Source organism: Cnephaeus nilssonii (assembly GCF_951640355.1).
Source record: "Cnephaeus nilssonii genome assembly, chromosome: 3".
In the NCBI taxonomy this organism is placed as follows: domain Eukaryota; kingdom Metazoa; phylum Chordata; class Mammalia; order Chiroptera; family Vespertilionidae; genus Cnephaeus; species Cnephaeus nilssonii.
In genome coordinates, this window is record NC_137074.1 from 28,414,072 (window position 1) to 28,431,861 (window position 17,790).

The 17,790-nt window shown below is 37.3% G+C and overlaps 1 protein-coding gene across 1 annotated transcript in view; it reads right to left on the minus strand.

Moving 5' to 3' along the window:
- The window catches only part of WDR49 (WD repeat domain 49), a gene marked incomplete at both ends in the record, with an annotated part of 136,072 nt that overhangs the window by 101,413 nt on the left and 16,869 nt on the right, over positions 1–17,790 (minus strand). The window contains 3 exons of the mRNA XM_079767267.1: positions 6,781–6,955; positions 8,221–8,397; positions 11,953–12,393. Coding sequence (XP_079623393.1) covers positions 6,781–6,955; positions 8,221–8,397; positions 11,953–12,393 — 793 coding nt within the window. The remainder of the gene's footprint in view (positions 1–6,780; positions 6,956–8,220; positions 8,398–11,952; positions 12,394–17,790) is intronic.

Below are 17,790 nucleotides of genomic sequence, written 5' to 3' on the forward strand. Positions count from 1 at the left end.
TCAAATTCATGGAACTTCCCTAATGTCACTACGGTATAATCCAAGTAAGTTATTTCTACCCAGAAAATTACTTTTGTCACATGTTCCCACATTATATCCAAGTATCATCTTCAGTTTTGAGGATATAAAAAAAAGTACATTCTGCTCAGGTATTCAAAGTGTAGCTTTAAGATTTGAATCTGCAGGTAACCAAGTGACATTTATGGGCCTGTGTGTAGTGTTATATATTGGAGACTCAACAATTCACACTGTATTTCTAAAGCAAGAGAGAACTTGTTTCTGATTAAATTGTAGAATGCCAGACCTCCTGAGAATGCCTGAGTAAAAGGTGAGAGTAAAGCCATTTCCTTAAAATCAAATTATCTGATAGATAAAAAAATGTTTTCCTCCTTCTTAAAGATAGAAAAGGAAATGATAGGTTATGATGTTTTTAAAATACCAAACTAGGGAATGGGATGAGCTGATTAAAAATAAATGATTTGTTTTTAATATTCTGGTGAGTTTGGGGATTGGTAGAGGAAAAAAATTAATTTCTGTTAAAAAACATAACACAGACTCATAGCTACAGAGAACATTTTGATAGCTGCCAGATGGAAGGGGGGGGGGTGAGGGGAAGGGATTAATAAGTACAAATTGGTTGTTATAGAATAGTCATAGGGTTATAAAGTACAGCATAAGGAATATATATATATACTGAGTGGCCAGATTATGATCTCTGAATGCATAATAATAATGATCTGGCCACTCAGTGTGTGTGTGTATGTGTGTGTGTGTGTGTGTGTGTGTGTGTGTGTGTGTGTGTGTATATATATATATTTTAGAGGCCCGGTGCATGAATTTGTGCATGGGTGGGGTTGGGCCAGCCTGGCCAGGGGGAGGGGACATGGGTAGTTGGCCAGCCTGCCTGCTGGTCAAACTCCTTGTCGAGGGGACAATTTGCATATTAGCCTTTTATTATATAGGATATACACTGAGTGGCCAGATTATTATGCGTTCAGAGATCATAATAATCTGGCCACTCAGTGTGTGTGTGTGTGTGTGTGTGTGTGTGTATCCTATATAATAAAGAGCTAATGTGCTAATTAGACTGGATAGTGGAACAACCTTCCAGAATGACCTTCCAGTAAGACCAGTGGATGGGGGACGGGGCCACGAAGCAGCCGGAGCCGCGAGGGCCAAGGCAGCAGCCAGGGCTGCGAGGGCCGAGCCCCTTGCACGAATTTCGTGCATCGGGCCTCTAGTATATATATAAAAGGCTAATATGCTAAGTGTCCTACCGTCCGACCAGTCACTATGACATGCATTGACCACCAGGGCAGATGCTCAATGCAGGAGCTGCCGAGCTGCAGTGACTTGGCAACGGTGGTTCTCGGGTGATGCACCCCAAAACCAGATAGGAGGGAGCCCAATTCCTCACAGGCCACATAATTCCACCTTCAGCCGTGGGTTATGTTGTTGCTGGGGCACTGTCGGCCCTGAATCTAGTTTACTGCACACTTGCATTTGCATTCAGCCTGATCCCCAATGGCCAGGCCGAGGGACCCCACCTGCCAGAGGGACCCCCGCTCACTCTGCAGACACCAGGGAGGGACCACAGGAGGTTGGCTCCAAGGTGTGTCCGGCTCGTCTCACCCAGTCCCACCTGCTGGCCACCTTCTAATTAATTTCCTTTCCATGTGCACAAATCCATGCACTGGGTCACTAGTATAGTTACCGTATTTTCCGGCGTATAAGACGACTGGGCGTATAAGAATGGAGTGTGGCCGTTTTTGAGCTCCCCGCACCGTATGCGGTGACCGCAGATTCTCCAGTCCGGCTCAGAAGTTTCAGCACCCGCCCTGAAACTTCCGAGCCAGACCGGAGAATCTGCGGTCACCGCATAAGGTGGGGGGAGCTCAAAAACAGCCACACTCCATTCTTATACGCCCAGTCGTCTTATACGCCGGAAAATACGGTAATAATATTCTAATAACTATGGATGGTATCAGATGGGTATGAGAATTATCAGGATGATCACTTAGTAAGTTATATAATGTCTAATCACTGGAGTGTGCACCTGAAACTAATATAATATTATATGTCAACTATAATTGAGAAATTGAAAACTGATTTTTTAAAAAGACAATACACCAAAAGAAGCACAAATGATAAAAGACTGATTAATTTGGCACTAAAATTAAAAACTTGCTTTCATTAAAAAAACACACACCATAAAACAAAATGGAAAATATGCCTCACACTGAGAAAAAATATTTGTAACACAGATAACTGAAAAAAAAGAAGCACAAATCAATAAGAAAAAGAAAAACAATTCAATAGAAAAATATGCCAGGTAATTCACAGAAGACAAATTCTAGATGGCCAATAAACTTATGACAGATGTTTTATTCTCACAAGTAATCAGGAGAATGCAAATTAAAACTAGTTGATGAATATATTTCATACTCATCAGACAGGCAAAATTTAAACATCTAAGAAATCCAAGGTTGGTGAGGATGTGGACAACCAGAATCTCATGCCTACTGTTGAGAGTGTAAACTGATACAACCAGTTTGAAGAACCATCTGGCAACAGATGGCAAAGTTGTGCATAACTGTATGTGGCAGCCCTGGCAGTTAAAGGTAGGTGAACTCAAACCCACAACATAGCAAGTCAACTCCTAAGCATATGAGCTGAAATGACTCCATATATGTGCATGAGGAAATATGTAAAGAATGTTCTAGAAGCATGATTTGTAGTGGCAAAAAATGAAAGCTCCTTACATGTCCATCAACAGGAGACTAGATAAAGGATAGAAAAATCTACAACTTGAGAAATACTGGGGGGAATCCATTTAAATCAACACAGATTTATCTCACAACATATAGTAATACAAATTGCAGGAAAATGCAAGCAGAATGATACATTTATGTAAGACTTAAAAACACACAAAATGATGCCATATAGCACTTACTGATAAAAACGCATGTGGAAACTATAGAAGAAATGCATGAAAAATAAATTTCTGTTAGATAATATTTGAGGGAGAAAAAGACAACTTGATAATATCTGTCCATTAAGATGCTAACTTTCAACTTTTCTGCTCTCTGCCATTTAGTTATTTTTTAGAAAACATTAAGGAATCTACCATCAATCCTTGTCCTCACAAGTGTCAAAATGCACCTGTATAATAGCAATTAGGTAATGTGGGGAAAGTGATTTGAAAATGAAAAATTATACCTAACAACTAAGTAAGTAATGCTATTAGGTGCACTTAGAGTGAGCTAGAACAAAACCATTCTATGTCATTTGCCAACAGGTAGATCTGAAGCAGGGTAAAAACTGGGCCATGTCTAACTAGGAATTCTTATCATTCTCTGGGCTTTTACTTTATGAGTTATGTGTCTTGGGAAAACACCCTGCCTTGAACTTCCTTTGATGTTCTCTTATCTGAGAGAGTTTATTTTCAGTTGCATTTCTTATTTTGAAGTTGGAATCCCATTCTCTGAGACCACCACAGGGCTCTCTATATTCTAAGCAACTATTATTTGAACGAGGAAAGATAGAAACAACTCTATTCCATTTTTAAAAATCAAAGTGCTTCTAATTCATCATTGGTAAGGAATTTTCTAAATAACACAATTAATTTAATGACTTTACAAAATGCTGATTAGATCTATGTTCATGATACAAACGGACCTTCCCCTTCCGACATGCCATAGGACCAGCTGCAGGGAGAAACCTCTTTTATTCAAACCTAGGCAACCAGCTTGCAGCTGGTTTCAACTGCTTTGAACGCAGCGAGGGGACTGGCAGGAAAGGCGGGTGTTCCAGCTAACTCAGTGGTGCACCATCTTTTTGTCCGGAGGACTGATTTAGACACAGCCAAGTGGAACAACACACAAGCAAGACACTAAATCTGATTCCAAAACTAGTCCCTATCAATTATGAAGGCTCCCTGAGGAAACAGCCTGGCATCTGTATTCTAAATTCTCTGGCACAGCTCCATTAATTAGCACAGCAATTAGTGATGGTGCTATCAGTTCAAACTGTTTTGTATCCTCTCCTGGCCATGGTCAGACAAAAGGTGGCAAAACACAGTTCAATGTAATAAAGAATCGATAGTTTTTATTGTTGGCTGTTGAGTGCTCACTCTTTCAACAGCTGCACCTCCATTCTGTGGTTTCCAATGATACTGTCTACATGAGAAGGCAATTATTTGGGACCAAAAAAAGGAAAATTCCCTGAGATTTAAGACATTTACATCTTGCCACTATTGCCGGAAATCTCCGTACTTACTTTGCAAGCACTTCAGGATGTAATTATTTTTCCATTAAAATATGACACAGAACCCCTCAGACAAGATGAAAACATTTTCTCCCTCAAAGCGTTAAATAAGAAGTCGGAACCTTATCTTAAAGCACTAAGCTAATACTCTTATGTCGGAAACTGGGTTTTTCCTTTGACATTTCCGTTTTACAGATATTCTATCCTTAGCTTCAGTGAAACATTATTAGCCTACGTGCTCAAGTATTTCTTTTCTTAATTGTACATTCTGTCCTCACACTGAGAAGAAAACCAGCAAAAAATAGTTCTTGAGGAGTTCTAAGGATATCAATTCATGTTGCTGGGGTAAAAAGAATATCAAATGAAAGCAGCCAATGGTTACTTGCTCCTGAGAGAGTAAATCTTGCAGACCAGGGAGCATAGTCACTAAGAAGCCCATTGTCCTATATTTGACTCCAGCCTCCCTCACTCCTCCCTGCTTCCTCCTTTCTCCTCATGTGTTAAATTTTTTGAGAGTCAAGCCTATAATTACTCCTAATTCTACAGTCTCCAACGCCTAAGGCAGTTTTAAAGCACAGTAAGATAAATAATTGTTGATTGATTGACACATGAAGTCTACAATTTAAATAAACTGGCCAAAGTAAATATATTTTCTCAGCTATTCTTCTAAAGATTATCCACTTAGTTACAATGACTTTTGATTCAAAAGCTATGAAATTACACCATCCAGGTTAGATAGCAAAGATCCCTACTATTTTTCACATATAAAACTTTTCTTTAACCATTTCCTAATTGCAATGATTTAGAGGCTAAACTCTAAAGTTGGATTCTTCAGGTTTTAAACACGAATCTCTACTGTTGATACTAAACTAAACTAAGTTCCAATGTTCTCTTGTCAGTAGATAAGAAAAATAAAGATAAGAAAGCATACATCGTAAACAAGATGAGCAAAGAATTCACATTGCCCAAGAGAAAAGTTCTTGGTTTTTCAACTTAACAGACAAATACTCATGAGCAGTTTACTTCACCAACAGGGTTGCTTTTTGAAAGGTTTAAGTGAAAGTGTGACAGGGTTTAGAGTGAGAACTTGACATTCTTCCCCTGAGCATAAAAGTGATACTTAAACATTATTCATGTTCAGAAAAAAATCTCAATTGGTACATCCCCCAACCTTTTCATAACCAGATTTCTATTAGTTACTTCTCTGTATTATCCATATTAATTTAAGGTCATTGTGATTCAAATAATACAGTAAACTTCAGGAAACCCACCACAAGTAGATTTTAAGAACTATGACTTTATTACCATTGTCTAGTCTTTAGTTTATGTATTAAAATATCATGCTTAGTTTGAAAGCAGCTTTAATAGCCCCTTACAGTTTCTAGTACTGTGATTTTTGTTCCCATTTTATGAAAATGTAACACACAATTGTGTGCCTGTCACACTTAGTTGATGACCAAAAAAAAAAAAATAATAATAACATCTTTTGTTTTTCCCACTGTTAATATCCTGCCATAATTAAAGGATGGGTAGAAGGTACCAAAGACATGGTATGATTTATACTGAAGGAAAAATGCAGGATCTATAGGTTTTCCTATGAAATATTATTATTGTGGATCATGCATTAAAGAATCACCAACCTCCTAAAACCCAAAAAGTGTAAAACTACCATAAGAGCCAACGGTTGGGTCCATTTTGACTGTTTATTCTTCAAAGCAAATTAGAAATAGACCTACAATGCAGTCAATGAGAGTGTGAGTTTCCACTCCTCTCCGTGGACATTATTTAGTGTAGCAATTTAGTAATGAGAAAATTACCATAGTCCTCAATGTCCAGACCCACGGAGATATTAGAGTGGACACTGCACACCTGGATCTTGACCATCAGATGCAAATTTTGTAAAAATTAGTCATATTGTGAAACTAATAAACTCATTGGTGACTAGGTTTATGAAAGTTCAGGCTTTCCATAGTTTCTGTTTTATAACTAATCCTATCACACAGAGAAATGTCACTTAAGTACTCTAGATCAGAGAAACTCGGTCATTATATCAAAAAAGAGAAAAAAGTAGAAAAGGTAATTAAGAAGATTCCATTTTGAAGGCAGTCAAACTAATATATTTCCCATGAGAGCAAAAAGAAAACGAATGAGTGATTTTGAGGGAATTTGTTAAATCCTTTTATTAAGCATCTTGAAGCGACTAGATGAGACCAGTTAGGATCAGAGTGGAGTCGAAGTTAAATGGATTCTGTGGCAATTTCCCCCCTTCTCTTGAGATGTTTTGAGTGTACAGTTCACCCGAATTAATTATATGAGGCATAATTTAGAAGGAAATAAAAGAAAGAAAGAATCCTGCTAGTATGCCAGGGATAGCAAAGAGTCCAGGACAAAATCTCCAGAGAACTAATTACTGGTTTCTAAACTTGAACATTTTGTGGGAAACATTTTCATCAAAGAATATAAACGAAGAAGTTGAAGCTGATCGTTTCATTCATTACTATGGAAATGCAGTACCTTGCCTGACCCACTCTCCGCGATGAAGTTTGTGCTCTAACGTATAGCAACATTTGTGATACCCAGAGAGCAGTTCTGCCCAGTTAATGGTCACAGTGGCTTCTTCATTTTCACATGCTCTAGCGGGACGCTCAAACAGGGAAATCAAGGCTGTCGTGAAAACAATGGCTTGAACCTTGAGAGAAATATGGAAAGAGAAACACACATGGGCAGAGAAATTGTTGCAAGAAAAATCTACATTCTTTAACATTAAAAAATTGATATTGAATTAATAGGAAGTTCTTCAATATTATTTAAAAGATGCAAGCAGTTATATTAAAAGACAGAACAACTACAATGTTAGCAAGGCAATTACCAAGGGCGGTTCATTTGCTTTTATGATACACTCGTCATTAATAACAGTAAGAATAAAAATCTTTGACAATTACAAAAGGAAATTGTTCAAATTAGACTACTTAAGAGTTCACAGCCATATTCTAGTGTCATTCAGTAGATAGTCATTTTACAGAGATCGGGTGGAATTTGATAGGAAGACAGAAATCATTGCCTCCAGGTTCTGTGCTGCCCTCTCTAATGCATCTATCCTTTGTTAAATGTAGAGGAAATGATCACTTTCCAGGAGGCTGGTACTAAGAAGCCTGAAACCTTATGAATAAAAATCAGAATAAGGAATTTGGAAAGAGTTATGAGAGATAACTTTAGTCATTTGATATTACATGTTTGTTAATATTAGAATCTAAAAGATTATAAGCATCCAGCCCGGCTGGAATTGCTTAATGGTTGGGCATTGATTCCTGGTCGGGGCACATGCCCAGGTTGTGGGCTTGATCCCCAGTGTGGGGCATGCAGGAGGCAGCCGATCAATGATTCTCTCTTATCACTGATGTTTCTATCTTTCTCTCCCCCTCTGAAATCAATAAAAATATTTGTTTTAAGATTATAAGCATCCTATGATGAAAAAAGAAAAAAATGTCTAAATTTGAAAATTGAGATTATACATAGTCAAGAAAACCCACAATGGAGATTGTTTGTTATAAGCAAGAAGAGAGGCCCTGGCTGGTGTGGCTCAGTTAGTTGGAGTGTCATCCAATACATCAAAAGGTGGCAGGTTCCATTCGTTGTCAGAATACATACCCAGGTTGCAGGTTTAATCCCTAGTCCGGGCATAGGCGGGAAGCAGCTGATAGATGCTTCTTTCCCTCTCTCTCTCTCTCTCTCCATTTTCCTCTCTCTCTCGCAAATCAATCAATCAATAAACTTTAAAATAAAATAGAGAAATTGTGATGACCTTATCCATTTTTTCCATGTCCATAATGTATGGTCTTATAATCTATAAAGCATTTCAATTAGAAGGTCACACTCATTGCATTCTATTTCTATATTTAGCTACTGTTTGATAATTAAATAGATAGTGTTCAATCTTATTGTTCCCTTACTTACCTTTCCAGTTATGTCCCCAAAAGACAGAATTGATTCATTGGCATCAAGAGGGTCATACCAAAAATCCATGCAAATTGGTGTTCCTTTCAGGCCTTGGAGTTTATATTGACAAGGAAATTGTTCTTTGGACAGCAGATCATAAAAACAAATCTCTTTACTTGTAAAAGCCACTGCTATCTAAAGAAAAAATGTGGAAAGTCAGAAAGCATGTCTGATAGCTTTAGTGAAATCAATATGCAAAGCAGACATGCAAATCTTAGCACCAAATCAGACATCATTCCCTAAGGATTCTTAAGAGCATTACATAAGTATTGCATAGTGGCACAAATGTGTTTTATTCTAACTTTGAACAGTAACCAAGAAAAAATATTTGCCTTTGAAGTTATTTGAACATTCTTTCTTTATTCTTACTTTATACACTCACCAACTTCTATCCATGGGAAAAAGATGACTAATCACAAAACAAAAAACAAAGACACAGAGAGCTACAGGTTCACACAGTCATGACAGAAACTTTATGAACCATGTTTTACAAAGCAAGCAGAAGCTGTCACAAAACTCAATTGATAAAAACCTGGTGAGAAACCTTCCTAAGCCAGATAATATCCTAAAATCTATTTTTAAAAGAGCAAACAATTTTTTCAATAAAATTGACAAAGCTTACCTAAACTAACCCAAGAAGTAAAAGAGAAAAGATACACATTACTAAAATCATAAATAAGAGAGTGGATATTACTATAAACTTTATAGAAATAAAAGAAAAGATTATAAGATGATACCATGACCCTAACCAGTTTGGCTCAGTGGATAGAGCATCGGCCTGCTGACTGAAGGGTCCCAGGTTTGATTCTGGTCAAGGGCACATACTTCAGTTGGGTTGCAGGCTCCTCCCCAGCCCAGGCCCTGGTCAGGGTGCATGCAGGAGGCAACCAATCAATGTGTTTCTCTCACATCAATATTTCTCTATGTCTTTCCCTCTCTCTTCCACTCTCTCTAAAAAAAAATCAATGGAAAAATATCCTTGGGTAAGTATTAAAAAAAGAAGAAGAGGAAGAAAATACATGAACAATTATATGGCAACAAATAACTTCAATTAAATGAACAAATTCATAGAAATACAAAAATTACCTAAACTAACTTAAAAGGCATAAAAAACTCAGCAGATACACAATAAAAGACTAAATTAGTAATCAAAAAAATTCTAGTCCCAGATGACTCACTAATAAATTTCACAAACATTTAAAGAATCAACACTAGTCCTTCTAAATCTCTTCCCCCCCAAAAAAGAAGTGGAAGAAACACTTCTGAAATCATTTTATGAAACCAATCCTATCTAATAAAGAGGGAATATGCTAATTGACTGCCATGCCCTCACAAGATGGTGGCGCCCACAGCCACAAGATGGCGGCGCCCAGTCACCTCAGCCCCGCCTCATCCATCCAGAGTCCCCCAGACCCTTCAGCCCTGCCTCATCCAGCCTCCGTCCCCTAGTCCCCTCAGCCCCGCCTCACCCAGTCCCCACAGCATCCAGCCTCATCCAGCCTCAGTCCCCCAGTCTCCTCAGTCCCGCCTCATCCAGCCAGAGTCCCCCAGTCCTCTCAACCCCACAGGGGAAGGCAATTGGGGGTGATCGGGCCAGCAGGGCTGGGCAGTTGGGGATGATCATGCTGGCAGAAGAGCAGTTAGGTGTCAATCAGGCTGGCAGGGGAGCAGTCAGGACAGGGGTCCTCAAACTTTTTAAACAGGGGGCCAGTTCACTGTCCCTCAGACTGTTGGAGGGCCGGACTATAGTTAAAAAAAAAAAAACTATGAACAAATTCCTATGCACACTGCACATATCTTATTTTGAAGTAAAAAAAACAAAACATCAAAAACACCCACATGTGGCCCGTGGGCCGTAGTTTGAGGATGCCTGAGTTAGGAGATGATCAGGCTGGCAAGCAGAATGGTTAGGGCAATCAGGCAGGTAGGCAGGCGAGTGGTTAGGAGCCAGCAGTCCCGGATTGTGAGAGGGATGTCCAACTGCCGATTTAGGCCTGATCCCCTAAACTGGCAGTGGGACATCTTCCAAGCGGGTCCCAGATTGGAAAGGGTGCAGGCTGGGCTGAGGGACACCCCCCACTCCATGCACGAATTTTATGCATCTGGCCTCTAGTATTATCATAATAGTAAACCACACAGAGGAGAAAATGTGTAGAACAAGAGAGGCATAGCAACTATTCACAATGTTTGAAATTTATTTGGATCTTGATTCAAACTAACTGTCAAACAATAAGGACACATATGTAATACCTTAATCAATAAAGAAATTTAAAAAAATTTTAAGAAGGGCAAAAATAAATAAATAAATAAATAAATAAATAAATAAAATAAAGAACGACTGGGCTGCATGAAGAGTTACATGCATACTATGTAATTTTATATTGATGTTTAAGCAATTTTAAAAATTTATTGATTGTTGAGAGAAAGAGAGAGATTTGTTGTTCCACATGTTTATGCATTCATTGGTTGATTGGTGTATTGTACCCTGACCAGGGATCAATTCCACAACCTTAGAGTATCAGGACAATGTTCTAACCAACTTAGCTATCTGGCCAGGTCTATAATTTTATGTTCTGTTCAAAGAGTTGATAGAATATAATACCATTCATATAAATTTTAAAAATATACAGCAATTTATTATGTTTTACATGATACAAAATACCTATAGTGGGGAAAATAGTTTATTCTCTAAAACTGTCAATGAAACATAAGATACATTCTTAATGTGAATCAGAGGTTTAGGAGTGATAAAACTACTTTCTCCAAAGACACAATATTAACTATGTCCTTCTGTTGTTATTCATTTATTAAAACCTATTTTAGTTTTCATAGTTCCCTTTGTCCTTCAATAAACAGTCACATTCTGGCAACTTAAAAAAAAACACACAAAAAAACAACAACAATAAGACAAGGAAATATGTACATGACTGGGTACTTAATGATATTAATGAATTATTGCTATTTATATTCAATGTATAGTGGTGTCATGATTATACTAAAAAGAGACACATTTTAAAAATACCAAATATTTGCAGATTAAATGATTGAATGATTTGGATTTCAAAGAGGGGAGGTATAGATGAAACAAGATTGCATGTGAATTGGAAAATGGTTAAGGGTGAATATTGGTTCTTAATACTATTATTCATGCTCATGTGTGATTTTAAAATTTTTAAAGTGAAATTTACCATCTACTTAATATAAAATACTAAGAACATGAACTCTTTAAGCTGCATCCTCTCACAAACTGATTTTCCTTTCAGTATGTTACCTTGCTCATAGACATGGTTATAGAAATACATTTGGACTGAGTGGACCCTACACATCAGACTTAAGAAACTGATTAGTACAGTGGTCAAGATCATCAAAAGGAGACAAGCAGTTCCCTGTAATTGCACTCAGCTGTGCCATGCATTGTATAGCCTCTCAGTTCTGCATATAATGCAGCATGACCACAGTGGAGACAAAGCCAAGCATCTGAATCATCAGCCAAGTCATGTAAAGGCGCACAAGAGAACAGCTTGGAAAACAGAGTAGCTCCCTTGGCTCTACCTGTATTCCCTCCAGGTCAGGTGAGAGGCACAAAAGAGTAATGCAGCGCTCTGTCACTGTTGGCGTTACACTTGATATTGATGTCCCATCATGTGTCCCCTTATACAAGCAATAAATTTATGTATGAAGACTTTGTACCTTGTTTACATTCTCCAGAGAAACCAGACTTGTCACCCACAGGTGTTTAAGCTTGGTGGCATCTGAAGTGATGGGAAATGTTTCTTGCAGCTTTAAATTCTCTCCCCAGATTCCTAATAAACCTTCCTTACTGATGGTCAGATAACGACTTGAACTCTTTAAGAAAATGACTTTTTGAATGGTGTCCTTGTGTTTCCCTGGGAGGAATTTAAGGTCTTTCCACTGGGGAACAGAAGTCGCCTTTGCTCGTTCATCATTTTCATAAAGTGTTAACAGCATAAACGAAGTCAGCTTGTCCCAGTTAATGAAGCCAGCTTGAGCCACATCCACTTTGTCAAAGAGCTTCCCATATTCCTCCTTTGTGCCCCAACCAACAATCTCTGTCATCCTCTGCATAAACTCTTCTCGAGACATACAGATGGTTTGACCTGGCTCTAGGGGCTAGAAATTGGGATAAAAAGAAGACAACAGTGAAAACATCATAAGTACCAGAGTGTTGTGCTACACCCCACCCCCAAGGTGGATCTAATGAGCGATTCTTCCAAGATGCAAAGAAAAATGTCTTTTACTTTATACTTAAGTGACTTGGGGTAGGGGAGCAAATAATTGATAATGCTACAAACAGACATCCTCAATAACATGTGCCCCTGTAAGTGGAAGAGGGAGGCAGGAGAGTCAGAGATTAGATATGATGATGGAAATGGGGGTCAGAGTGATACAGGGCTATGTATTAGGGACTGTGGGCAGCTTCTAGAAGTTGAAAAAGGCAAGGAAACAGATTCTCCCCTAGAGCCTATAGAAGGAAGACAAGTCTGACATCATCTTGATTTTAGACCCATAAAACCCATTTTGAAACTTCTGACCTCTAGAACTGTGAGAGAATAAAGTTGTGTACTTTAAGCTACTAAACTCATGATAGTTGGTTATAACATCCATAGGAAATTAATTCAGTGATTTACAGAAAATGGGTGAATCCCTGAAGAAAGTTTAGCACAACCAGTAAAATTATACAACAGTGGAACTTTAATTCAAGGGCAAGTAGTCCACTTCTGTAAATACACACGAAGAACAGTGAACACATATACAGTTGACTTTTGTGATTCATGTTAGTTATGTTTTATGAAGTCTCTACAAACACTAAATCAGCAAATACTCAACCATTGATCCTAGGGGAAATACAGGGTTAGACTTCTTTGAGCCTTTGGTCACAGTATTTTCATCAACTGATCAATTCGTAATTTTGTTTTATGTGTGTTTCTGTTGAAAGACACCTTATTTAATGTATATTATTAATTCACTAACATTGAATTCATGGCCAGCAGCACTATAACTCATGACTGAATGAAATTTATCTAGCACAGGTATTTTCTTCATAAAGCACATCACAGCCTTCTTGCACTTAGAAACACTAGATAGCACTTCAGCATTGCTCTTCGGGGCCATATAAAGAGTGAAATAACCAACAAAAAGCACAAAATGCAAAAAACTTGGCACTAAATAGACCACAAATAGGATTCTTGTTTATGGTAAGAGAACTGGAATAAGAAGGCAGAGTACAGTATTATCTTCTTTGACCTCAGTCTGGAGTATGTACATTGGAAGTTTTTTGCTACTCTATATGTCTGTGAATGTTCATAAAATCGCCTTAAGTGTTGATTTTGACATTACAAATAAGTTTTAGCAAGTAGGCAAATTCACAAATACAGAATTCATGAATAATAAAAATCATCCATATTTCAAGAAAGTACATAGCTTAATATTGGTAGGTTGTTTAGTATATTGAGACTCACGATGAGAAAATCTACTTTTCCTAATAGTTCATAGCCAAAAAGTAAAGGTTGACAGTTAGCTCTGGGAGGCAGCCTATTATAGAGCAGGTCAAACAATTGTAGATTTAATCCTGACGCCACCAGAAATTGGGGAACTATTGGAAGGCTACATCAGTGCTGAACCTTAATTGCCCCATCTATAAAATGAATATGGCAATATCAGTCACAAGAAAATTGTTATAAAGATTAACTGACATATCAATAGATGCATAAAAAGTGTTTGACAAAATTCAATACCCATTCATGATAAAAATTCTCACTAAACTAAGGATAAAAGAAAACTTCCTCAACTTGATAGACTGTCTGAAAAAAAACATACAATATGCATAATGGTGAGAAACTTTAAGCTTTTGTACTAAGATCAAGTACAAGGCAAGAATGTCCACTCTCATCATTGGTCTTCAACATCATACTATAAGCTCACTTAATAAGAAGATGCCATGATCATCTATGTAGAATGTCTGAAAGAATCAACAAACTCCTGAAACTAGTGAATGATTACAGCAAGGTTGTAGGATACAACACTAATATACAAAAGTCAGTGGCTTTCCTATGCACTAGCAATGAACAAATGGAATTTGAAATTAAAACCATAATACCATTTACATTAGCATCCACAAAAATAAAATACTTACGTATAATCTAACAAAATACATATGTATAAGATCTATCTGATAAAAACTACAAACTTTTGATTTATGAAATCAAGAAGAACTAAATAAATGGAGAGTACCTGTTCAAGAACAGGAAGACTCAAAATAATCCAAAGATTCCATGCAATCCCAATCAAAATCCCAGAAATGTATTTTATGGATAAAAAAACCTGGTTCTAAAGTTTATATGGAAAGGCAAAAGACCCCGATAAGCTAATAAAATATTGAAGAACAAGAATAAAGTTGGAGGACTGACTCTGCTCAACTTAAAGTTATAGTAACCAAGACAGTCTGGTATTGGCATAAGAATCAACAAATAGAAGACCTTATCTTCTCTAACCAAGGACACTTGAGAACAAATGTTTTATACCTCTTCTCCCTAAGCAGAGAAGACATAGCTTAAATCATCATGGTTGGGGAGATAAAAAACAGAGACCCAATTAATGCCACTTGTGCTAGCTAAATCCAAGGACAGATAAAGTCAGGGGAACAAATAACAAAAACATATTTAGAGCCAGACAGATCAAAGATAAAAGTAAAAACAGTAAAGCAGACCAAAGAAAAATCCCAAACTCCCCTATTTTGATGCATTGACATATTAAAAACACACCTGGAAAGCTGATGAATATTCTACTGAAACGCTCCTCTAAGATTCTCACCCATAGAAGAAAGATAAAAACTTTCAAGACAAAGTCCCAGTGTGGTCTTGCTTTAGAGCATGTCCATATTCTTCCCTGGCCTGAACTTTTTACTTCCTCCTAACTCTAAGACTCTCCTGGAGACTTGCAACCAGGAGAGCAATGGGCAGTGGCAGCTTGTCCTGGACTTACCCCCTGACTCTGTCTTCAAGGCCCCCTTTTTCTCTAACTTTCCAGCTAACAGCAGCCCCACCTTGGCTCACTTTTATCACTGTGACCTCCACTTCCCAGTGAGCTAACAGCATCACTTCTTTCCTATAATGTTTCTAGGGAGCCAAAGCAGAGGACCACCTAGGCTCTCTCTTGTTGCTTCTTCTACCCTAAGTTCTTTCTTTGTTACATGTCCCCAGCTTTAAAAGTGTAGAAGCATCGAACAGACCATCCAACCTCAGAGGGAAGGCAGGGGGGAGGGAGGGTGGGTACGAAATCAAACAAAGGACTTGTATGCATGCATATGAGCATAACCAATGAACACAGACAGTAGGAGGGTGAGAGTATGTGCTGGGAGGTGGGAGAAGCTGGGGAGAGGTCAATGGGGGAAAAAGGAGACATATGTAATACTTTAAACAATATAGAATTAAAAAAAAAAAGCACGTATCCTCATAATCACCTGGACTTGTGATGTGAAATCTTTCCTGCACCAAGTTAAGAACCCACACATTATAGGCCAGCCTGAAGCAGACTGGCTCTGGCCCAGTCCCCGTCCAGTGACAAAGGAGGAAATACAATGACAAAAAGGTAATATTTTTAACAAATGCTGTTGGGATAACTGGACATCCACATGATAAAAAAAAATAAATCTAGACAAAGACCTAATGCCCTTTACAAAAATTAATTCAAAATGAGTCACAAACCTAAATATAAAATGAAAAACAATAAAACTCCTGGAAGATAACATAGAAGCAAACCTAGATGATCATTGAGTTTGGTGATGACTTTTTAGATGCAATATAACAGGAGGCATAAATCATGAAAGAAAGAATTTATAATCTGGACTTCATTAAATTAAAAACCTTCTGCTCTGTAAAAGTATAATGTCAAGAGAATGAGAAGATAATCATAGACTAAGAGAAAATATTTTCAAAAGTTATATCTGATAAAGAACTAATCCAAAATATATGAAGAATTCTTAAATTTCAACAATAAGAAAACAAACAACTCTATTAAAAAATAGGCCAGAGACCTTAGTGTATCTCCTCAGCAAAAAAAAAAAAAAAAAAAAAAAAAAAAAAAGATATACAGATGGCAAATAAGCATATGGAAAGATGCTCCACATCATGTCATTAGGGAAATGCAAATTAAAACAATGATGAAATATCACTACACACCTATTAGAATGGCCAAAATCTGGAACACTGATAACACCAAATGCTGACAAGGATGTAGAGCAATGGGAACAATCATACATTGCTGGTGGGAATGCAAAATGGTACAGCCACTTTGAAAGACAGTTTGGCAGTGTCTACAAAACTAACCATACTCTTATTATACATAAATCCAGCAATCACACGCCTTGGATATATACCAAAGGAAGCTGAAAACCTACATCCACACAAAAATTGTCATATAGATGTTTATAACAGCTTTATTCATAACTGCCAATACTTGGAAGCAACCAAAATGTCCTTCAGAAGGTGAGTGGATAAATAAATGATGGTGCTTCCAGAAAATAGAATATTATTCCATGCTAAAAAGAAATGAGCTATCAAGTCATGAAAAGATACAGAGGAAACTTAAAAATACATATTGCTAAGTGAAAGAAGTCAATCTGAAAAGGTTACATACTGTATGATTCCAACTACATGACATTCTAGAAAAGGCAAAACTAGAAAAAAATTTTAAAAATCAGTGGTTGCCAAGGGATTAGATGGGGGAGGGGTTGGGGAGGGAGGGATTGGCAGAGCACAGAGCATTTTCAAAGCAGTGAAACTACTCCGTTGAATATCAAAATGATGATATCTGTCATTATCCATTTGTCCAAATTCATAGAACGTGCAACACCAAGAATGAACCCTAATATAAACTTTGGACTTTGGGTGATTACATATGATGTGTCTATGTAGATTCATCAATTGTAATAAATGCACTACCCTGATAATGAGGGAGGTTATGCATGTTTTGGGTTGGGGATATAGGGGTAACATCTGTACTTTCCCCTTAATTTTGTTGTGAACCTAAAATTCCTCAAGAAGTGTAAAATCTTAATACAAAAAGATTAACTGAGATATGTGTGCAAGGACTATGTAATCAAGTATATAACAGAAGTTAATCTAGGCCTTTAATTAAATTAACTTCCTGAGAAATAATTGGTATCTAGCCCTTTGCACTACTCAGAAGTCCATCATTCTTATCTTTCTTAAATTATTTTTAGTCTAAAAAGCTTAGATACATGGAAATTTTTCAGTGACCCAGATATTAAGTGTAGAGAAAGAAATCTTATCCCAAAAACACTCCATCTGAGACAAAACTGTAAACTGTGAAAACTAAGTCAAGGTTGATCTTTTATTTTAAATTATTACATCAATCAATCTCATATCTATGTTAGTATCCCATTAAAAACATTTTAAAGCTAGAACTCAGAGTATTTTCTTGCTATAAACTAGTAATTTATTTTTATTTCTAAGAACAAAAAATTGTTCAGACTGACAAATATCAAAA